This window comes from Mustela erminea, chromosome 5 (genome assembly GCF_009829155.1).
Source record: "Mustela erminea isolate mMusErm1 chromosome 5, mMusErm1.Pri, whole genome shotgun sequence".
Classification (NCBI taxonomy): Eukaryota; Metazoa; Chordata; class Mammalia; order Carnivora; family Mustelidae; genus Mustela; species Mustela erminea.
In genome coordinates this window covers 37,195,174-37,219,214 of record NC_045618.1, presented here as the reverse complement: position 1 = coordinate 37,219,214, position 24,041 = coordinate 37,195,174, and the positions used below count along the sequence as shown (strand labels likewise).

The 24,041-nt window shown below is 36.9% G+C and overlaps 1 protein-coding gene across 1 annotated transcript; it reads left to right on the top strand.

The window, feature by feature from the left end:
* Positions 1–89: 89 nt before the first annotated feature.
* RSL24D1 (ribosomal L24 domain containing 1) lies at positions 90–15,455 on the top strand. Its single transcript, XM_032342612.1, has 6 exons — positions 90–254; positions 4,086–4,199; positions 6,476–6,548; positions 11,239–11,302; positions 12,953–13,038; positions 14,207–15,455. Exons 1-6 carry the CDS (start codon positions 174–176, stop codon positions 14,278–14,280), a joined length of 492 nt encoding a protein of 163 aa, XP_032198503.1. The 5' UTR covers positions 90–173; the 3' UTR covers positions 14,281–15,455.
* The last annotated feature ends 8,586 nt before the right edge of the window (positions 15,456–24,041 follow it).

Below are 24,041 nucleotides of genomic sequence, written 5' to 3'. Positions count from 1 at the left end.
GCCCGGCCGCTGGGTGGCGCCGTCACATTCGGACAGCATCCCAGGGCCCTCAGGGAAGAAGGACGCTCGCTTTTTCCGGGTCGGGTATTGAAGAGAATCACTTCCTGTGACCCAGCTGCGTCACTTCCACTTAAGATCGGCGTCTGGGCGGTGGGCACTCACGCGGTTTCAACATGCGGATTGAGAAGTGTTATTTCTGTTCGGGCCCTATTTACCCCGGCCACGGCATGATGTTTGTCCGCAACGATTGCAAGGTGAGACGCCCAGGACGAGCGCCCGCTGTGCGACGCTCCCGCGAGCGTGAGGCGGGGCGGGGCGGGCTCGGCGCCGGGTCCTCCTGCTCCCGGAGCGTTTGGTTCGGGTTATCTGCGCTGCCTTCCCAAGAGGGTGATTTTACAAGGAGCTCTGGCCTCGTCCTTGACCTGAGGGCATTTCTCCTTGTGGGTGTCCCGAACCGAGCCTTTTCAGCAGCCCAGCTTTGGGCAAGGCTGGCGGCGGCGAGTTTCCCCAGTTGTTTGAGCCGGCGCCGAAGGGAGTCCGGGGGTGTGTTTGGGCTGTTTGGTCTCTCTTGAGAGTGAGAGTGAGTGAAGTTCTTGAATTCAGCAGACTTTGTTGAATGTATGTCCAGTCAAGCCTCATTACGAAGGCCTGTGTCCACAGAGACGAATAAAACTTAAGAATGTCCGTGACGTGTCGAAGTTGGTGGAACTGTTACCTGTAGCTTAGTAGTAGTTCTGTATTGCGAAGGCGCAGGTGACCTGGGGAGGGTCGTATGTGAAGAGGCTCAGAAAGGAGATGACATTTATCCTGGGTCTTGAATGTTGGCGTAAAAAAGTGAGGAGAGCATTCTAAGTGGGAGTAAAGTGAACGGTTGAGTAGAGGCGCTGCGAAGCAGTCTCTAGAGAAGTGAGTGGATGGATTGTATATCGTGATAGAGGCGTGGGGTAGGGCTATAAATACACGTATAAGTCTGTATACGAAAAGGTACGTACATAAACAAAATATAACGGTATAAAGGTACGTACATAAACATACAATATAAACGTAATTACGAGGCCTGGTTGTGAAAGACTTTGTGAATGATACATGAATTTATCTTACAGCAGAATGAATCTCATTCTATGCTTATTTAATACATTGTTTCTCAGAATTCGACCTCTCCTATTTGCTTCTGAATCACTGGGCACTTGTGGGAAAAAAAAAAAAAGATTCTTCATTTCCACTAGGTCTGTTAAATTGGTGTCTTTGTGGGGAGGAGAAGAGGATCTAGGATTCCAGACAGGTGACTTTGCTATGCTAAGGAAATACAGATCCTATATCATCACCGTATATCTCTTACAGCTGGAAGATAACGTCACTAATTAGGAGCAAGGGGCTCCTGTGGAAAGTGTGGGACCAAAGCTAGGTTTGGGAACTTGAAAGAACTTGCGGAAGACTTTTGAATATCTGTTGTCAGGAGCATGATAAAAAGTTTATAGAAACGAACTAAATAGTTGCTAGGTTGGCATTTAATTCACAGTGGGCACGGAGGCTTTGTAGATGATCTGGTCATCATAATTTTATGATTTTTGTCCAGCACTGCTTCTCAGGTGGATATAGGAATTAAAACAACAGATCATGGGAACTATCTAGAGTTGGTGTTGATTTGGCAGACACAGTGGAAATTCATATTGATGAGGAAGTGTGTATTGCTAGCAAGGATGGGTTAGAATTGGCTGGGAGCCATCTTACTCTAGGGAAGACCTGTGGATCCCAAACAGAGTTAGCTGGTGATATAAGAAGCAGAGGTCCTGAAGCACTAAGGAAGATAAGTATTTCTTTTCTTTCTTTCTTTTATTTTTTCTGTGTTAATGATTCTCAAATCTGTATTTTTTTAGCTCTAGTCTGAATTTTCCACTCGATGCAGAGATTTGTCTGTAACCAGCAGTGAGCCTATTGAAAGAATTCCTAATTACCTCAGGTCTTTTTTGTTTTCTGAATTAATACTACTGTCCTTTGTCTAGACAGTTTTGCTAGACGTGTGAATCATCTTTGCACCTTTCATTTAGTTAGGAGGTCATCGATCTGCCTGTGCAGAGTATAGTGGTCTTCGCTTTCTTTTTGCCATCCCACTCTGGTTCCAGATTAGGCACTGGTCATTTTTGTAGCCACTGTTTTTTCTGCCTTTTTTCTCTTAGCTTTTGAGACAGTTTCTCATAGAAACTGCCCCTCTTAGGCTTCTTGGGTAGCTTCTTAGTGGTAGAATTAGTGTTAATGTCCCCTATTTTCATGTGCTTTGCAAACATAGAAAATACATGTGCCCTTAATGAGTCCTTAATAAGTGTTCAGTCAGTGGAATTTAAGAAAGAGTTGAAGAACTTTGAAGCTGAAATACTAGATCATTTGTTGAACACTGAGGATGATGATAGAGGACTATGAAGTTTTGCCTCACAATCCATCCATCACTTACCCCACCATAGATTAAATCACTCCCTTATTTTGTATTTCCATGTTACTTAAACATGATCATTGTATGTATTGTGTATGCCCTATCCTGATCTCAATGTCTCCTTTGTAAATCGAGACTATTAATAATCCTAGCCTAAACTTCTCATGGTGGAGTATCATATTTTAATTATTCTTGTATCTCTAGCACCTGATAATATCAGGTACCTAGTAGAACCTTATTTGTGGATTGAATTTGCTTCACATCTCCAGTGATTCCATTCTCTTCAGATACTTCCTTGTTCTTTTTAAGTTAACATCTATTAGCTATAGAGTTCCAAGTAGACTTCTCTGTAACTCTCCTTGGCTCTGGAATTGAGCAGACCCAGGAGTTCAGGCATCTCATTCGGTATATCTCAGAATTGGGGACTTGTCAAGGAGTTATCTAGAAGGTATTAAATGTAGGAGGCTTTTACTTAAAAAGTTAATATTCTTTTGGACTGAAAATACTAAAAAAAATTTACTGATAGTGAATTCATAGTGGGATATTCTAGGAAATCCACTTGTATGCATATATTTCCATTCCTTGAAACTAATTCAACAATGTAGATATGTTTTGACTTCTGTCCTCTCTAGGAGGTACTGACCTGGGTCAGATTAAACTAGTATTATACTGTTCTAAGAAGACTGTGTCCTACTGTGTATAGGGACCTGCTTGAATTCCCCCATAGAACAAAGTGTACATAACATGAAGAGTATTTTGGCTTGTGATATATACACACAGGTTTGTGATCTGTACACACAATTTGAAATGTTTATACCGCATTTTGACTTTTTTTTATGAGCCACATCTTCTAGGTAGGATAATTAAACTTAAGATTTTTTTGTCAAGATCTAGTACTCCAAAGTAGTACTTTTTCTTTTCAGATTTCCTCTAGATGTACAAATTGCAGTGTGTTCTAAGACATTAAAAAGTAATAAAATAATGTATTTTAGACTTCCAGTGAGTCCCAGTAAGCCATTTCAGGGGCACATTGAAGCATCATTAAATCATAAGTTAGCACTGATAAAGGGTCATATCTTCTGGCATAAAGGTAGAGAATTATAATATTGAAGAACTTTCCTAGTAGACCTGTGAGTAAATACTTTAGAACACAAATCTATACCCAATGTTAGTTGCTTTTTTGAAATTACTTTGTGCTGTTAACAAAAAGGATGGAAAGAACCAAAGAAGATTTTAGAATAGATGTTTGAAGTTTTCACCCCCATTGAGGTATATAGCAAGTGAAATTTGAGAATTATTATTAAGTAGGAAGGGATTTAAATAAAGGACTTTCCTTGAAACCATTGTTATTATTCATGATGATTTTAAGGTTTTATTGTTATCTGTAAAAATGACTGGTGATTTTTAACCATATACTTGGGGCTCTTGAGCCATTAGTTGTGATGATATTTGATAGTCAAATAATAGTAAAAAAAAATAGTTCATTTTACAGTTAATCTTATATGTCTCACCTATTTTTAAATGGTGGTGTAAGTAGAAGGAATTGTTAGAACCATTGTCATTTCTCAGACTTTGCACTATGTTTTTATGGCATGCATAACATCCTAGGATAGAAACATTCTTAATGTTGACTCCAGTATTTTAACTTTTTTTGTAGGTGTTCAGATTCTGTAAATCCAAGTGTCATAAAAACTTTAAAAAGAAGCGGAATCCTCGCAAGGTCAGGTGGACTAAAGCATTCCGTAAAGCAGCTGGTAAAGAGCTTACAGTGGTGAGTATAGTTAGCTATCAGTATAATTACCAACTTTGGTATGGGAAGGTTATTATTAGGTATTAAATGTAATTTACCTATAACAAGATTTTCTATGACAAGATTGGTGAGTGATTTATTTGTATTTGGCGATTGTAATAATGTTGTAACATCCTAAAAACCATAAATCTGCAGAATTCTGTAAAGGAAAAAATTCCTAATTCAGTTTATGGAAGTGATTTTTCCTTATTCTCAAAAAACCATTTTTAGTTCCTGCACACAAAAGGGAAAATAATTTAAATGGATTGGGGTGAAATTGGAAATTACTACTCGAGGATTTTAAGAGGAAGCTAACAGATTAAAGGATTTCCTTAATACCATTGAGGGCTCTGATGAGATTTGTTGTAGAGTCATTTGTTAGTTTCTGGATTTCCTTACAGGACTTTGAGAGCAGGGAAGTGTGTGTTGAAGGAGAAATAATGGGAAGTCATGGGTGAGGGAATTTCACGCATGAGCGTCCATCATTAGGTTGTTACGGGGTTGGTTCAAGGGCCTGGTGAAGCTTGTCCACATTTGACCCCTATGAAAGGAGGAGGTGAAAGCTGCTGTGCAAGCTGCCTTTGAAGGAGGAAGATCTTTAAACTGTTCTGCCCTCCATGACTTCCTCTTTCCCACCTATCTACTCCTTTAAGGGCAGTTTCTCTTTCTTTCTTTCTTTTTTTATTATGTTATATTAGTCACCGTAAGTACATCACTAGTTTTTGATATAGTGCTCCATGATTCATTGTTTGTGTGTAGCACCCAGTGCTCCATGGAGTCTGTGCCCTCCTTAATACCCGTTAGCGGGCTCATCCACTCCCCTCCCCACCTCTCCTCTGAAACCCTCAGTTTGTTTCCCGCAGTCTATAGTCTTATGGTTTGTCTCTCCCTCTGATTTCCACCCCCCTTCATTTTTCCCTTCCTTCTCCTAATGTCTTCCATACTATTCCTTATGTTCCAAATAAAAGTGAAACCATGTAGTTGTCTTTTTCTGCTTAATTTACTCACTTAGCATAATCTCCTCCTGTTCCATCCATGTTGATGCAAATGGTGGGTATTTGTCCTGTTGATTGAGTAATATTCTATTGTATATATGGACCACATCTTCTTTATCCATTTGTCTGTGGAAGGGCATCTCGACTCCTTCCACAGTTTGGCGATTGTGGACATTCTGTGAACATTGGGTGCATGTGGCCCTTCTTTTCACTACATCTGTATCTTTGGGGTAAATACCCAGTAATACAATTGCTGGATCATAGGGTAGCTCTATTTTTAACTTTTTGAAGAATCTCCATGCTGTTTTCTAAAGTGGCTGCACCAACTTGCATTCTCACCAACAGTGTGTGGGGGTTCCTAAGGGCAGTCTCTATGCAGTTGCTATGAAGACCCTTCCTGGCTTCATTTTCAGTGAATGGGAAGAATATTTTTTGACAAGGTGCAAAGCCAATTCACAATTATTGTCACAAAAATAATTTCCGGTATGGATGAGAATAAACAGCACTTCAAATGCAAGTGACAACTTCATGAGAGAAGAAAGGATGCCAGTCACAGTCATTTGCTGGTGACCAGTTAGTTGCCTTGTCCTTGCTGAGGTTATTGTGATTGAACAGGTCGTGTATATGTAAATGAAATAGGTAAATACAGAATTAGTGCTGTTCCATTTGCCTATCTCAGATAGATTTGAAAACTAAGAAATAGACCTGCAGTTTTTCTAAGAAATTTGTAGTGTTTCTCTAAAATAGTTTCACATGTTTTGAGGTAAGTAGGGTTTATTAGCTGTCAAAATACAAACTACATTTAGAGAGGGCCTGAAAAATTTCTGGGAGAAAATTTTGTCATGCAGAGCAGCACCACATTTATTTGAAGATGTGTAGTTTTACACATATGGTTCAACCTAACAGAAAGTTTTCTGCCTGTGAGTCTGTCTTATCTTGGAATGGGAAATTAGGGAAGCCTCTTCAGTTTGTTTGAAATCTTCATGATTGTTATATGACCCTCTGAAGGATGGGGCTGGTACCCTCCTTCTCTTGTCTTCTTAAAAATCACTTGTATATTGATTGATGTTTTCAGTAGTGCTGTCTTGTACATCTGGTGTGTAAAGGAGAAGTAGTATGAAAACTTGGCATTTGCTAGGGTCACCCTGGGAAATCTTAATATGTGTCTATGATTTGAAACACAACTCTTGTGACGAAGAGAAGTTTTTAAGAAATGCTTCCTTTTGTATCTCTCTTAGAACCATATTTTTCCTTTTCTTACAGGATAATTCATTTGAATTTGAAAAACGTAGAAATGAACCTGTCAAATACCAGCGAGAGTTATGGAATAAAACTAGTAAGTCACAAAAAATTACCAGGAATTTTGAGGAGAGACTGTTTTGGGATAGTACTTTGAATTTAATGTTTAATATTTAAATATTAATTTTCTTTTCATTGGTTGGCTTTTATTCTTTTCCTCATTTTAATGGTTCTGTTGTACTTGCATCTTTTATGATAAGCTGTCCCAAATCCTTTTCAGAATTGGCTGATGTGTCCATTATAAACATAATGTAAGGGCTCCTGGGTGATTCAGTCATTTAAGCGTCTGACTCTTGGTTTCAACTCGGGTCATGATCTCAGGGTCGTAGTTTGGAGCCCTGTGTTGGGCTCTGCATTCAGTTTGCAGTCTGCTGGAGGTTCTTTCCCTCTGCTCCTCCCCCTGCTCACTCCTCTCTAAAATAAATAAACAAAATATTTTAAAAAATGTAATTGTTAGATTTTATATTATTTGGAGTGTATACAAAGATATAAAAAGATTTAAAAATCTGAGAATAGAGGGGCGCCTAGGTGGCTCAGTGGGTTAAAGCCTCTGCCTTCAGCTCAGGTCATGATCCCAGGGTCCTGGGATCGAGCCCTGCATAGGGCTCTCTGCTCAGCAGGGAGCCTGTTTCCTCCTCTCTCTCTGCCTGCCTCTCTATCTACTTGTGATCTCTGTCGTCAAAAAAATAAATAAAATCTTTAAAAAAAAAAATCTGAGAATAGAGGTGGAGAATACTTTTTTTGGGGTGTGGCATAGGTAAAATATACACAAAACCTAAGATACTTTACATGTTTAAATAATTTGGTTTAGGGTTATAAACATTATATTCTGTATACCTTATAAAATGTAATGCTTCTGTAAAATTGAAAAGTACAGTACTAAGGTGGTAATTATATTTCCTAAGAGGACTTCTAAGTGCATGACTTAGGTATAAATCAAGCTATAGACTACTGAAGTTAAAAGCAAGGATAACTAGTCTTTGTCTTTTTCATTTTTCCAAACGAAGCAGAGACTAATGAAAAAAAAAAAATCCCATATGTTGTAAAACCAAATTCCTTAAGCTAGCTTGTAGGTGCCCCTATGTGTATGTTTGAGGCCCTTGGCTTTGACTTTTCTTTTCCCTACAGCTGTCTTATGCAGTCTTTAGCCATTTCTAGTCTTGGGTGTAGCGGTGATATAGTTGGTTTTGTTAATTAGAGGTTCCCAGGGCTCAGAGTCCTGTGGACTTTGCCAATTTTTTTTAAATAAGATTTTATTTATTTATTTGATGGAGAGATAGAGCCAGAGAGCACAGGGTTGGAGGGGAGGTGGGAGAGGGTGAAGCAGGCTCCCGGCTGAGCAGGGATTTCCACCCCCCCACCCCGCATCCCCAGTGCAGGGCTTGATCTTAGAGCCCTGGGATCATGACTTGAGCTGGAGGCATACAGTTAACCAACTGAGCCACCCAGGTGCCCCGACTTTGTCAGATTTGAATGGTTCATAGGCAGGGCTTTTTATCTCCTTTTGCCCAGTCACAGCACTTTGGGGGAGGAATTGAAAAATTAGGGGCTTTGTGGTAGTACTTGCCACCCTCTAAAAGATTATTATCTTTCTGGACCATGTGGAGATTTCAGAGTCCAGTTTTGGAATTGCCTTTTTCCACATGGCCTTGAGTATTTTTGCTTCTTGGCCTTTTGTTTTTTTAAATAAAGTCATTCCTTCTGTTTTGTAATTAGAGGAAGAGTTAATTTCTGAAGAGCAGTGGATTTTACTAGGTGTATTTGCTAAATAAATAATGGATTCAAACTCAAGGATTTCCGAAGAGATTAATAGGATTCTTTTATTTTAATTGAGATGTAATTGACATATAACATTCATTTCAGGTATACAATGTAATGATTTGATGTTTGCATATATTGTGAAATGATCACAGTAAATCTAATTAACATCTGTCACCACACATTTTTGATACGAATTCTTACAGTGTTTCTAAAAGGCAAAACTTGTCAAGGACATTTTTAGAAGGTCCTAAAGCATTTCTATATCCCATTGAATTTTATTTTGGCCTTTTCTTTTTTGTTACTATTTCAAGATAGCCTCCTCAGATTTGATTTCCCACAACCCCTATTTCAGTATCATAGGTCTGTAAGCTAATCTGTTGGCAATAATTTTATATTCATTATTTACATTTTTAAATTGTGTCAAGGTAGGGACTGAGCAGCCTTTGTTAAGATGCTGATGTCAGTAGTAGGAGAACTTCCAAAACAAGAATACTAGTAGGAATAGTTTGTATTTTATCTCTTATGTCTCTGTATTTCAGATCAAGTTTTTAGTATCAGGTGCTTCTTACATTTAAAATTTTTCAGTTTTATGGAATATTTGGAAATGTAGTGTCTTACTGTTTGGAAAGTATTTACCTGCCACTTCTGTGTTTTTATTTTGCTTCTGAGTAACTGTAAGGTATAGAAATACTTTTGATTACTAGAACTTAGCCTTAATCAATTTCTGTTGAAAGGCAAAGAAAGAAAGAATTGTATATCTGGCATATTTAGTTGTATATTTAGTTGTATATCTGGCATGTGCAGATGTAGAGTTGACTTTGTCTTAGACTATTCATAGAAGCATCCTCTTAATACCAGTGCCCCCATGGGGCCGTCTGGGCATTTTGTTAAAATGCAGATTGTGATACAGCATGTCTGGGTGGAGCCCAAGATTCTGCATTTCTAACAAGCTCTCAGATAATGCCAATGTTGCTGGACCCTGGATTATACTTAAATGTGTATTAAGTAATACACTTTAAAGTATATTACACTTAAATGTGTATTTGTTTTTGTTTAAAGATTTTATTTATTAGCAAGTGAGTACAAGTGGGGGGCGAGGAGGGACAGAGGGAGAGGGAGAAGCAGGTTCCCTATTGAGCAGGTTCCCTTTGGGGCTTGATCTCAGAACCCTGAGATCATGACATGAGCCAAAGGCAGATGCTTAACTGACTTAGCTACTCAGGCATCCTACACTTAAATGTTTTTATTTTGAGTTAATTTTAGACAACAGAAAAGATGAAGAATTCCTTTCTCCAGATTCCTCAAATAACATTTTTACTAAATTTACCTATTCTCTCTTTCCCTTTCCTTCTGTAATTTTCTGAACTTAAATTATATACATAATGGGCACCTGACAATACATAATGTTTTTATCCCTGAGTGGTTTAATAGAACTATAAAAATATAATATTTCCTAAAAAATAGAACATTCTCATATAGAACCATAGTCATTAAAATCAATAAATTAGCATTGATACAGTATTATCATTTACTCTCAGACCTGTGTAAGAAAAGTACATGTGTTATTTTTCTCTTCCAATTTTTAATATTTTGTGAGTTTTGATATCTCATGACATTCATAGTTTTGAACAGTATGAGTCACGCATTTGGTATAAAAATCCCTTAATTGGGAACGCCTGGGTGGCTCAGTTGGTTAAGCAGCTGCCTTTGGCGCAGGTGATGATCCCAGCGTCCTGGGATGGAGTCCCACATCGGGCTCCTTGCTCGGCAGGGAGCCTGCTTCTCCCTCTGCCTCTGTCTGCCTGTGCTCACTCCCCCCCCCACCCCCGATAAATAAATAATAAAATCTTTAAAAAAAAAAAATCCCTTAATTGGCATTTGTTTGATACTGCCTCAAGGTTAGATTTGGGTAGTATACATTTGGTAAGAATACCATAGATGTGATGCTGAGTTCTTATCATTATGTCCTGCCATATGGAGGCATATGTTATCCATTGGGATCCTATTTCTGTCCATGTTAATTTTGATCCTTGGTTAAGGTGGCCTCTGGTACATTTGTTCACTGTAAAGTTAGTATTTTGTCCTTTGTAATTAATAAGTATATTTTGGGGAGATATTTTAAGATTATGTGAATATCCTGCCTCCTCTTCAGATCCATAGACTTCAGGAAATTAGATTGGGAGTGTTTTGCCCAATATGGCAGCCACAGGGGCTGCTGAGCACTTAAAATGTGGTTAGTCTAAATCCAGATTTGCTGTAAATGTAAAATACATAGCTTTTGAAGACATCAGATGAAAACAAGCATAAAATAACCTCAGTAATTATACTATGTTGAAATGACAGTATTTTGGATATGTTGGTTAAACAAAATCTTTTATTAGATTTTGACCTGTTCCTTTTTTATTTTCTGATGTGGCTGCCAGAAAACTTAAAATTATATGTGTGGGTTCTCTTAGTGCTGGTATAGATTCTAGAGCATATTTGGATTCAGCTCCACTACACAATTCCCAGAACAGTTGGATTTTAGTGGTTGGGAACATGCTAAAATGATTGGTTTATTCTGTCAATGTTCGTCCTGTGCAGATCATTTCCCAGGCACTTAGAGAAATAGTATTTATGCCCAGAATGGTGCTTTTATTAATGGAGAGGATAAACTAAGAAGGGATTAGTTGCCATTAATCCATTCTCTGTAAAGTGTGAGAAGCATTGGGCTGGTTTAAAGTCAAAGGAAAACTTAGTAGCAGTAAAGGCTTTTATAAAATAAAAATAGAGATTTATTTGTGAAAGATAGTTAACAGTTATGTCAGCCAAGAGTATTTACCTTCTTTAGCTATTTTAGTAGGGATTGTTTTTACAATGAGTTTTTTATTTAATACATTTCTAAATGGGAATAAAGGGGAGTGATCATTAAAGCTTTTGCTTGGATATGCAAAAATTTGCTAACTCTTAACAAATTTTTTTTGTAGTTGATGCAATGAAGAGAGTTGAAGAGATCAAACAGAAGCGCCAAGCTAAATTTATAATGAACAGGTATGAATATATGTATCAGGTAACTCTTGGAAAAATAATTACTACTAAAAATCCAGAGATTTTTTTTCCCACTTTTTGTTTTCATGTAACCTCAGAAAATTAAGAATACTGTAAAGAACTTTTGTATATTCTTTACTGTATCCTTGTCTCTATAGTAAGTTGAAAACATGATGCCCTTTTCCTGAGGATATTTCAATGTATATATTCTAAACATAAGAACATGTTCTTCTATAACTGTAGTATAGTTACCAAGATCAGGAAATTAATATTCAGCAATACTGTTATATAACCTACAGACATTATTTAGATTTGAGCAGTTCTAGTCATGTTCTTTATAGCAGCAGACAATCCTGGATCTTTCATTGCATTTAATGGTAATATCTCCTCAAGCTCCTTTTACCTGGACACTTTCTCATCTTTGTCTTAAATGACATTGATATTTTTGAAGAGTACAGGTCAGTTATTGTAATAGACTTTTCCTCTGTTTGTGGTTGTCTAATGTTTGCTTCAAGATTAGATTCAGGTTAGGTACTTTTGGCCAGAATATCATAGGAATGATACCTAAGAAAGACCTACATATTAGGAGGCACATGTTTTTAAGGGTTATCTGCCAGTTTTATCCAAGGGAAAGTTTTTCCCCTCCTTTTTAATCAGTACATATCTTAGGGGAATACTTTGACACTCTGCAAAGAGTCCCTTATTTCTCAAACTGGTGCCTACTGGTGTTAGCATCCAGTGGAACCTTGTCTGAATCTGTTATTATAGTGATTGTTGCTAAATGGTGATTTTTCCAATTCAGTAATTTCTTCTACACTTATTAGTTGGCTTTCCCATGTAAAAGAACTTCTCTCTTTTACAAGTTCAAAATGTACTCCATAGATCTGTGTGTATTTATTCATTCTTATGGTATTGAGTGGGTTATAATGATTTGTCATTATTTATTTTGATGTTCCAAGTACTCCAGATTGGCCAGTGGGAATTCCTTCAGGCAGGCTTCCATGTCATCTTGACAATTCCTCATCTTTTTTGGGTGCTTTCTTTATGGCTAACAAGATGTGGCCTCATCTTACACTTTCCTGGCCCCAGCCTAGAATTGGTCTTTCTTTTAAAGTAGATTTACTTATTTTTTATCTCATCACTATTTAAATCTGTCATAGAAAACCATGTGCAAACAGATTTCTGGCTTTAAAAAAATGAATTGTTACAAAAAGGGAGCCTAAATGTTTGAGAAAGACTGTTAGCTTGTCTAAAATGAATGTTTTACGTGTTTTGTGTTCTTTTAATTACTGACTTAAAAAAAAATGAGGTAACAGTGTATTCTCAGTTTGAGGAGAAAAGATCTAGGCATTTTATTTGTATAATAGACATTGATGTCTGAGATTTAATTCTTTCAATCACATTTCTTCATTCACTCAGCAATATATATATATTAATCTCCACTTTATCCCCAACTCAGTACTAGGGATGTAATCATTGAACAAGTCGGTAGTGTAGAAATCCTGATTTGATATGCTTATTAGGAACTAGAAAATAATTTTGAGTTCTCATTGCTTATCTGTGTGGCTAATAAAATTTATTTTTATAAATTATTAATATCATTTATAGAAGTTAATGTAACTGAAATTTTGGCTTTGATATGTTTTATCCTAGATTAAAGAAAAATAAAGAATTACAGAAAGTTCAGGACATCAAAGAAGTCAAGCAAAACATTCATCTTATCCGGGCCCCTCTTGCAGGTAAGTACTATATTACACAGGAGTTCTCTTTCAGTAGAGAGATGAAAAATCTACATTGTTGCAGTGTATGTAAATGAGTATCAGCTTTTTATTTTTTTTTATGTAAATACCTGATTTATGATACAGCTTGGTTTTTAAAAATATGATTTATACATTGTATTTCCCAGTTCCAATTTTATTGCATATGGTGTTTCTTTTCTTCATAGAATCATAATTCATAAGCTAGTCCAAAGATTCAAGTAACAATTTCATAGACTTTGCTTCTATTTGTTTTTATTAAGAACACTGTTTTATAGGAGTGGTTTTCTAACTTTGGTTGGAATGGGAATTAATTGGGGAGGCCCAGGCCTTTTGAGTCTGAGCTTCTGTTCCTTTGTAGCTCTCTGGGTTCTGACACTGATTTTGATACTCAAATTTGAGAACTGCTGTTTTGTGTTAAAACCTTTTTTGTGTGTTTATGTAACTTGCCTGTGGTCATCCACCTGGGCAGTCATTTGTGTGCATAGTTTCTTTTGTGAGGTGCTGGAAAACCAGTTTTTACTCAGCAGGCACCAGATACCATCTGTTATATAATTTACTTATGCAGATTACCTAAAGGGAGGAAATTTTGGTGAGATTTAGTTGAAGAGTTGATTCCTGAATGATTCCCTGCCTAAACTTTTTAGTAAAGGTCAAATTCTGAAACTGCATGTTGAATAGGTTAAATAGATTAATTTTTGTACCAAATTTTATTAAAACAAAATAGACAAAATCCTGGAGCATTATTTCATGTATAAGCATATGAATTGACCCCCAAACAACAGGAATGAACTGTTATTTAACTTTTTAGGTAATGCTCTGAGGGTACATAAGTAGTGTTAAAAGCAGGGACTTTGGATCCAGAGGGCCAGGATTCCAATCCTAGCTCTTTGACTTAATGGGCTTACTTAGTGATTTGGTACAATTTCATCTGTCTCTGGGTTTCTGTTTCCTAATTTAAAATGCAGGTTGTTAGGAGGGTGTATGAAATACTTACTTTATGCATGGCAGATTGTAAGACCTGTGTAAGTTTAGTTACTATTCTTAAATTTCTTAACATCTAAGATCCTTTATTAAGTATTGGTATAAGTTTGGGAAGGTCACATTGAATTGTTTTTTTTTTTTTTTTTTTTTTTTTTTTTTTTTACAGGCAAAGGAAAGCAGCTGGAAGAAAAAATGGTGCAGAAATTACAACAGGATGTGGACATGGAGGATGTTTCTTAAAAATCTCACTGTTTCTTTAAGTGTTTTTGAAAATCTCTTTAGGAGACCAGGAACTTCTAAGTTATCAATTTATATTTTAAATAAGGTCACTCAAATGAGAGGTAATTAAAAATACACCTCTCCTACATTGCTATCATTATGGCTGTTAGATTGCATCTCCATGTTAAACCTACTGAGAGTTATATTTATGTAAGTCATGCAAATTCTCCTTGTAAATACAAATGTGGACATAAAATGGTCCTGCTGTTTGGATAGTGGTACTAGGCAGATTTATGTGAATGAACAACAGAATTCATGGTCAGCAATATGTAAAATAAATTTTCTTTGCAGTAAAGTATTCCCTTTGTTAATACTATAGAAAGGGGGCTTACAACAAAGAACTAAACCTGTATGATAATTAGCTGTAAGTAATCTTTTGATTTCAGTATTTGTTTTGGTTTCTTAGCATCTTAGAAGAGCATATTGGCCTCACATATTGAAACTTTATTATGTTGGACTGTGTTGACCTGCTTTAACTGTTTTGATAGACAGCTCTTAATGCTGGGGGTGATAGCTGAACAGTGTGCTCATGAAGTGGCACCGTATACTTTCCACTTTGGAGAATACTTAATTCTGAGCTTACTGATAGAAAATATATTTTTCCAGCATAGCAATGATTTAAAAGCAGAGGAATTGCAGTGTCTTTTAAGATATATCATGTGGCTTTCTTTTATAAAGCTCCTAATTGTTCTTGGAAAATAGAATTTAGGGTTTTAGCATCACAAATTATTTGCACATAAGATCCTTTTTTTCCAACATATCTGCAAGTTTTTCGTTTAGAAAAACGTAAAAAAGAAAGTATTAGTGGGAAGAAAATAATTCCCTCACTCCTACATACTACTGAAATAGATACATTTTTAATTAAAAATATATTCTGGATATGTAATATTTTTATATTTCTACATTATTTGCAACTTTAAAGATAGTAACTCAGTTGTATTGTTTTTTGAGGACAGAACTTAGAATAAATTATAATCATAGGGTTCTATAGGGGAAATAATGTAAGAAATCAAAGACTTGTTAAATTATTTGAAGTTTTCACTCCATAGATGTATGTTTGCTTTACTATAGACATATTTAAGATTACCTCCTGTTAGATTTCCTACCTTGTTAGTTAGCAAACTGTTGCCTTAAGTCCATCAATATGGGAAATTGAGCTAAAAGGAAGAACTGACATGGCATCTCAAGTTTAACATCCAGACTGTTCTATTAACTGTCAGGAATTCATAGTATTTTGAGAACCCAGGTATCATTATAAACTATGGATGCAGATGCCACAGTGTTACCCCCTGCAACTCTCTAAACTTGGTTGGATCACTGAGTTGTCCCCCCACCTTTTTTTTTTTTTAAAGATTTTATTTATTTATTTGACAGATCACAAGTAGGCAGAGAGGCAGGCAGGAAGAGAGAGGAGGAAGCAGGCTCTCCGCAGAGCAGAGAGCCTGATGCGGGGCTCGAGATCCCAGGACCCTGGGATCATGACCTGAGCCAAAGGCAGAGGCTTTAACCCACTGAGCCCCCCAGGTACCCCCTGAGTTGTCCCTTAAAAATGTTGCCTAAGAAGGGGCCTGGTACAGTACTGTTGTTTCTGTTTGTCTGATTGAGACCTCTGCTGGACAGTTAGTGTAATAGAAAAGCATAAAATTTTCCAGGCACTTGATACACAGAACTTTAATGTTCTCTAATTGCTTTAGGGTAATAAAACACTGGCAGTCATTGGAAAGAATTTCCTTACACACTTGCCTTACAAAACCCTGTAGGGTAGCAAAAAGAAACATTAAGGGGCACTTGGCTGGTTCAGTCAATAGAGCGTGCAACTCATGATGTCAGGGTCTTGAGTTCAGCCCCACGTTGGGTGTATAGTATACTTAAAGGAAACTTATTAAATCTCATTTCTTAAAAATAGGAAACCTTAAAAAAAAAAAAGAAAACTTTGAAAGATGTTTATCTGGTAGAAAGAAGTTCTGTAAGGACTGACCTATTTCCTAGCACCCTGTGAAGTAGCACTCTATTTTTATAGATGCCAACAGTTTTAGGTAACTTGCCTCTTTATCACATAGAAGATGGAGGAGGTAGCAATTTGTATTCATCCAAGTGCCAGTGTCTAAAAAGAATTTATCCAGAGTCTCAGATCCAGTCTTTACAAGTCCCGCTGATGGCTGTGAGAGAGGACTATAAGTTACTTGAGTGATGCTCAACTTGACTGTGCCTTAATTTCTTGATTGGAAAAATGGAAATGATAATATGACTAACCTGAGGATTTTTATATGAGGACCCAATTAGGTAATATTGTAAAATAGTTTTATCAAAGTCACTACCATAGTGGCAAGTGTTAAAATGTTAGCTCTTAGGATTGGCTATGTGACCACACAAAACTCACAGCAGTGGGCTTTGCCTCAGGACAAAGGTGGAGGATATTAGTGTTTGGGGGTAAATATAGCTAAATTGAATTTGTGGACTAATTACAGTGCAGACAGGGTTGCATAGAGTTTAAAACATTAGTTTTAGCTTTTAATGTCACTTAGAAAATTCACTTATTAAGAGCATCTTACTCCCCATTCTCTGTTACGAAGGTTGGGAAGGGCAGTATATTTCTTCTTTGTCAGCTAGTAGTGTGAACAGTGAATTGTCACCCACTATTTTAAGGGCTAATTTATATAAAGGGACTTACTTGTCCCTTAGCTTACATTTTAAATGGAGATTGAAAAAAGACATCAGACTTCACAAATATTTATAATGTAAATTCTAATATTGAATGAAGACTACCTTGTAAAAATTAAGACTGTAGCTTGCTGTATTAAAAGTGTTGATTAAGGGGAAAATTGGTATCAAAAAAGAACACAATTTCAAAGTCTATAGGAAGAATTTTCCAAAAATCAGTATTCCTTTATTGATATGTAACAAAATTGAAAAGGCAACTCAAATTTTGCCCTGCATGTCTTTATATTCAATATCATTAGCCTCATGTTGATTTGAATCAGTTGTGTCTATTGATGAATTTCTTTTTAAGGAAGTGACCTTTTGCTTAAGAATGTATTCTTATGTTCTGAATGTAAAAATCGGTACATTCTGGTGCTACTACTTGAGCCTCGGGTTTGAGCTATTCTGCTCCAAAATATTCCCTGGGTTTTATATCGTAATTGAAGGTGTCATGTGGGGACCGAAGATGGTATTTCTACCATACAACCTTCCCTATGGTACCAGTTACTGGATATCATTCTGTAATGCCTCATTCTGTGGCGGCCCTATGCTTGCCAGTAGATTCCTTTTTCAACGTTTGTGATAAAAAATCTTGACTAATACATATCTCCATCCTGCAGCAAACCCAGGCAGCCCACTACTGTCATGATCTCCAAGGGTAGAGGGATGGTTATCTTATCGCAGGCACATACTAGGTCCCTGGTGCATGGAAGATAAACGGTAAGTGTGTAGCCATGTACTAGCTTTACTGAAGTTTATTTTTTAAATAACCAGTAACTTGAAAGATAAAAAGAATAAATTACCAGCAGTGAACTACATTAAGAAAGGAAGCATTTTTTGACCGTATTAGTCAGATCTGCATTGTTTGGAGACTTGGTGAGGAACAATGTTTGCTTTAGGTTGCCTACCAGATTTTGCTTATGTCTACTTGTTTAGTGGTGATAGATCAACCTGCATTTCTTGGTTTGGCTGGTGCATTTATACGTCAAGAAATCTCAGGAAGGATTGAGCATAAGCTGGTATGTATGGCAAGGTCCTTAAAGAAGTTTTGCCTGTACTTTGCTTTGCTGAGGAAGAAATACTTCAGGAGCCACAAAGTATAAAAATAGAAATAATGACAATGAATTGGGAAGAACTGGTTAATACCTAAAGAATGATAACCAACCAAAAAATACAAGGGACAGGTTCTTTAGTATTTTTGAGGAACTCAGTTTTCAGTTCTTTTAAATGCTTGCTTTAATACGTTACAATAAAATGATAGATAATTAGTTTGCTGCCAAGCCATGAGACGCCTTAGGAACACCAGTGAAGTAAGCCTTTCTAGTCTGAGTTACTCTACACAATTTTCTAGTGTAAATCTAATGAGACTTGGGTATTTCCTTTCTTTCTTTCTTTCTTTTTTTCTTTTTTTTTTTTTTTTTTTAAGTTTTAGAGAGTACACCCAAATAGGGAGAGGGGGAGGAGGAGAGACAGAATCCTTAAGCAGACTCCCCGCTGAGTGTGATGTCCAATCTGGGGCTTGATAACAGGACCCTGAGATCATGACTTGAGCCAAAATCAAGAGTCAGACAATTAACCAACTGAGCCAGCTGGGTACTCCCATATTTCCTCTTCTGAAAGCAAGGAATGGAGGGTAGGGAGTTAGCAAGTATAAAAGACAGCTCACCTGATTAAAAGGATTTGCCATTTAAAAGGATAATGCAACATACTTTGTTAAACTATAGGTGTGTACCTTGTATTGTTGAGAGTTCTCTTCAGTGCTCTGATTCTTCATACTGCCAAACACCAGGATTAGTAGCTTTTGACTTTGCAGTAGTACAGTTCCCCACATTTTTAATGGAAATAAAAATTGTGCAGGAGAAAACATCTCAAAGGAGAGGCCACAACCTCTTAGTACTATTGCTCATACATTTGCAAACATGTAGTATCACCTAATGTAGTACCACCTACTTCCAGAGTTGTAAGAATCTAATGCCAGTTACTGTAGCCAGGTATAGTGCATATAGTATTTTAGAATACTCACAACCCTTTAGGTCAGTCCTGATTTTGCAGATCTGGAACATGACGTTAAATTGAATAGCTTGCTCCATGTCACAACTAGCAGAGCTTAGAATTAAGCTCAGTCTGACTTAGTCACTAGCTGATATCCTAAACAGCATCTAGTATGTTGCCTGGACACAGTTGGTGCTCAATGTTTATTCATTCAAGGAGAAAAAAAATCTAACAGTAAAAGAAGGTGTTCTGGAGAATCGGATAGCTTGTTATGAAGTAGTTTTTTATTTTGTGACTAGAATGGATCCTTTTTCTTACCAGTTCTTCCAGGACTGACAGGTGATCATCTATCCCAGCTTTTGTGTAATTAAGACAGCAGATCTAAAGAAATGTTTTTGAAACTTACAGTCTTAAAAAAATTAGTATTTTTAACAAGCTATCAGGTGATGGCTGACCAAGATGGCAGCATAGGAGCCTCTTGAACTTTATTCCTTCCATGGACACACAAGGTATAGTTAGATACAAAGCAATTATTGCTGAAAAAAATCCGGAAGCTAGTGATGACTACACATTGGCCAAATGGGTAGCAATACTTCTATCAGAAAAAAGACTTCGAAACAAAGTCTGTAGCAAAAAAACCCCAAAAACGAAGGGCACTGCATAATGATAAAGGGATCAATTCAAGAAGAGGCTGTTTCACTTGTAAATATCTATTCACCTAACAAAACAATATTTAAATACATAAATATTAGTAGAGGGAGAATTAACAGTAATACAATAATAGGTTTAAACCCCCCCGCTTATACACCAGATTATACACACAGAAAAGCAACAAGGAAATAGTGGCTTTGAATAACCTATTTGATGTGATGGACCTAACATGTATATAGTACATTTAATACAGAAACAATATACATTCTTTTCAAATGCACAAGGAACATCCAGGATAGATCACATATTAGGCCACAAAACATGGCTCAATAAATGTAAGAAGACTGGAATTATATCAAGCATCTTTCCCAATCTACTAGGAAACTAGAAATTACAAGAAAATATCTGGAAAGAACACATATATGGAGGCTAAACAAGATAGAATCAGGAAATAAATAAAAACGCATGGAGACAATAAAAACATCGTCCAAAATTTTTGGGACACAATAAAAGTAGTTCTAAGAGAGATTTATAGTCATTCAACTCTACCTCTAGAAACAAGCCAACCTGATCTCACATGTAAGGGTGCTAGAACAGAACAAACAGACTAAAGTTAGTAGAAGAAAAGAACTAAAATTAGAACAAAAATAAGTGAAATAGAGAAAAAAATAGAAAAGATCAACGAAACCAGGAGTTTGTTCTTTGAAAACAAGCAAAATTGATAAATCTCTAGCCAGATTTAGCAAGAAGAGGCCTTAAAATCAGCTGGGAGGGAGGAGAAATAACCAACACCACAGAAATACAAAGGATTATAAGAGAATATTATAAAAATTATTTGCCAACAAATTGGATAACCTAGAAGTTATGGATAAATTCCTAGGAACATACAATGTTCCAAAACTGAGTTGGGAAGAAATAGAAAATTTGAACAGACCAGTTACCAGCAATAAAATTAGACCAGAAATAAAAACTCCCCCAAACAAGACCCTGGATCAGATGGCTTCACAGGTGAGTTCTAGAAAACATTTAAAGGAGAGTTAACATATCCTCCTACAACTATTCCAAAAAAAGTTAAAGTAAAATTCCACATTCATCCTATGAGGCCAGCATTATCCTCATGCCAAAACCAGTCAAAGACACTATTTCCACATTCATTCTATGAGTCCAGCATTATCTTGATAACCAAAACCAAACAAAGACACTATTAAAAAAACAAAACTATAGGCCCTTATCTCTGATGAACAAACATGCAAAAATTTTCAACGTTAGCAAACAGAATTCAAGAATATGTTAAAAAATGATAACAAGGATTACAAGGGTGCAAGAATGGTTTAATACTCATAAATCAGCATGATACATCATAATAAAAAAATACAGTCATTCAATAAAGGCAGATAAGGCACTTGACAAAATACAATATCCATTCATGATAAAAACTCAACAAAGTGGGTAGAGAGGGAATATAATATACTTGAGTGTGATAAAGGCCATATATGGACAATTGAAAACTAACATCTTGGTAAAAAACTTCTAAGATCAAGAACAAGACAAGGATCTCTCCACTTTTATTCAACATAGTACTTAGCCACAGCAATCAGATAAGAAATAACAGACATCCAAATTGGTAAGGAAGAAATAAAATTTTCACTATTTGCCATTGATAGAATACTATATATAGAAAACCCTGAAGATACCACTAAAAAACTATTAGGACTAATGATTTCAGTAAAATTGCAGGATACAGAATTAACATACAGAAATATATTGAATTTCTATACACTATACATGTATAGGAGAAAAGGAAATGAACCATTACATTTGCAATTTTGCCAAAAATAATAAAATACCTAGGAATAAATTTAACCAAGGAGGTAAAAGATATACTATAGTAACAGAACTAGAAAAATCCTAAAATGTATAGGAACCACAAAAGATCTCAAATAGCCAAATGCAATCTTGAGAAAGAAGAACAAAGCTATATATATATTACGATCTATCGTAATCCTAGATTTTATGATAAAATCAAGACAGTATGGTACTGGCACAAAATAGACAAAAATAGATCAATGGAACAGGATAGAATGATCAGAAATAAATTTACATGTATTTATGGTTGATTAGTTTTTGACAAAGGAGGCAGTAATATACAATATACATTGTATATAATATACAATGAGGAAAAGACAGTCTTTTAAGTAAGTGGTGTTGGGAAAACTGGACAACTACATATAAAAGAATGAATTGAACCACTTTATTATATCATACACCAACCCAGCTCCCCCATCAACCCCCTCCCCCCCCCCCGCAAAAGTAGATTTAAGACCTAAATGGGAGTCCTGAAACCATAAAACTCTTAAGAGAAAACATAGTGAGTAATCCCTTGGACATTGTCTTTAGCAACATATTTATGGATATGTTCCCTCAAGGAAGGGAAACAAAGGCAGAACTAAACTATGGGGACTACACCAAAATAAAAAAAAGGAAAGGAAAGGAAACAATCAAAAAAAGAAAAAGGAACCTGCTGAATGGGAGAAGATATTTACAAATGGTATCCGATAGGGGGTTAATATCCAGAATATATGAAACACTTATACAATTCAACACCAAAAAAAAAAAAATCTGATTTATAAATGCACAGAATATGTGAATAGCTGTTTGCCCCAAGAAGACACCCAGATAGCCAACAGACATGAAAACATGCTCAACATCACTAATCATCAGGAAATGCTGATCAAAACCACAACGAGGTATCACTTCTTGCCTTTCAGAATGGTTAGTATCAAAAAGACAAAAAACAAACGGTGAGGATGTGGAGAAAAAGGAACCTTCATACATCGTTAGTGAGTGTGTAAATTGGTGCAACCACTGTGGAAAACAGTACGAAGCTTTCTTGAAGGTTAAAAATAGGGGGAGGAGCAAGATGGTGGAGGAATAGGAGACCGTGTTTCAACAGGTCCCCTGAATTGAGCTAAATATCTACCAGAACACTCTGAACACCCATGAAATCAGCCTGAGATGTAAGATAATACACTTCTGGATTTCTGTGGAGGCAGGAGATCATCACTGGAGAGGTACAGAGGAGGGGCAGTGCTTGGACTGATATTGGAGGATTAACAGAGGGGAAGGGAGCCACTGGAAATGACCCCATTGGAAAGTGATACCCCAACACATAAGTGCTGTGTGCTTGGGACCAGCATTAGCTTGGAGACTGGTTGATAGCACTCAAAAAGAACAAAGGGACTTCAGGGTCAGTTGGTGGGATTGGGTGGCCACAGATATGGACCTAAGCCCATGGTCCCAGGGCAGCCACAGCTGGCACCCACCTGCGCCTGAGAGAGCCCAGCCCAGGCTCCAGTCGGTGGTCCCTGGGCCTGCAGCCTTCCGCTGCCTGCAACACTGCTGGGGCTGAGTGCACCTGGTGTGGACATGGGCTCCAGACAGCAGTCCCAGGAACAGCAACCACCAGGATTGGGTATGCCCAGACCAGTATCCCTTGTGGTTTTAGTGGCACAGAGATGCAGAGACAAGTGGGGCCCTCGGGCAACCACTGAGACAGGTGGCTGGAGGTGCACACTGCCTGTGGGAGGTTGTGGTGTTCAGCAGAGTTTGCAGAGGGGGAGTCTGTGTTTTGGACCATTCAGAGGGGAGCAGACTGAGGCTTCTCTCTGAGGCAGAGGTCTGGCTATGGACAGTTTACTTTTGCTCTGACCCTCCGGAAAGGTGCAAAAAGCCACCAGAAAACAAAAAACCTGTTTCCACAGAGCCTGGCCCCTTGATGGGGGACAGGCAATTCAGCCCAAGCAAGACTGACTGAAAAACAGTGTAGCAGGCCCCACCCCCAGAAGACAAGCCAAAAGAACAAGAGGACAATAACCACGTGGTCCCCATAAAACTAAAACCCCAACATCAGGGGAAGACAATATATTAAGCTCCCAGGATTGCCCCCAAAACTGTATATTTCATAGATACAACTTCTCTCTCTCTAATTCATTATCATGATTTTTCTTTTTTTTTTTTTTTACATACTTACCATTTAAACTAGATGTATAATACAACATATTCCATAATAACTGTTTAACTTGAACTTTTTTCATACATATACTTTTGCTTCTCTCTCTCTCTCTCTCTCTCTCTCTCTCTCTCTATATATATATATATATATATATATATATGCTTCACGGTAGTCTTTTTTCCTATTCAATACTATCCCTATATATGAACCAGTTTTAATTTCCCTGTATCTCTGGAAAGTTGAGTACTTTTGTGAAGATAAGATACAAACAGCAAGAACTGAAATAAAATTCCTTGGCCACATTGAGGGTTTAAAACCATCTTCCCATCTTATTCTTTTGTCAGCGTTTCTGTGTGTTTTTGTTTTT

Bases quoted from the DNA above. Each gene is read 5' to 3' on its own strand.
- RSL24D1 (XM_032342612.1), top strand. From the start codon at position 174: ATGCGGATTGAGAAGTGTTATTTCTGTTCGGGCCCTATTTACCCCGGC. The intron at 255-4,085 runs GTGAGACGCCCA...CTTTTTTTGTAG, and splicing joins TTGTCCGCAACGATTGCAAG to GTGTTCAGATTCTGTAAATC. The intron at 13,039-14,206 runs GTAAGTACTATA...TTTTTTTTACAG, and splicing joins TATCCGGGCCCCTCTTGCAG to GCAAAGGAAAGCAGCTGGAA.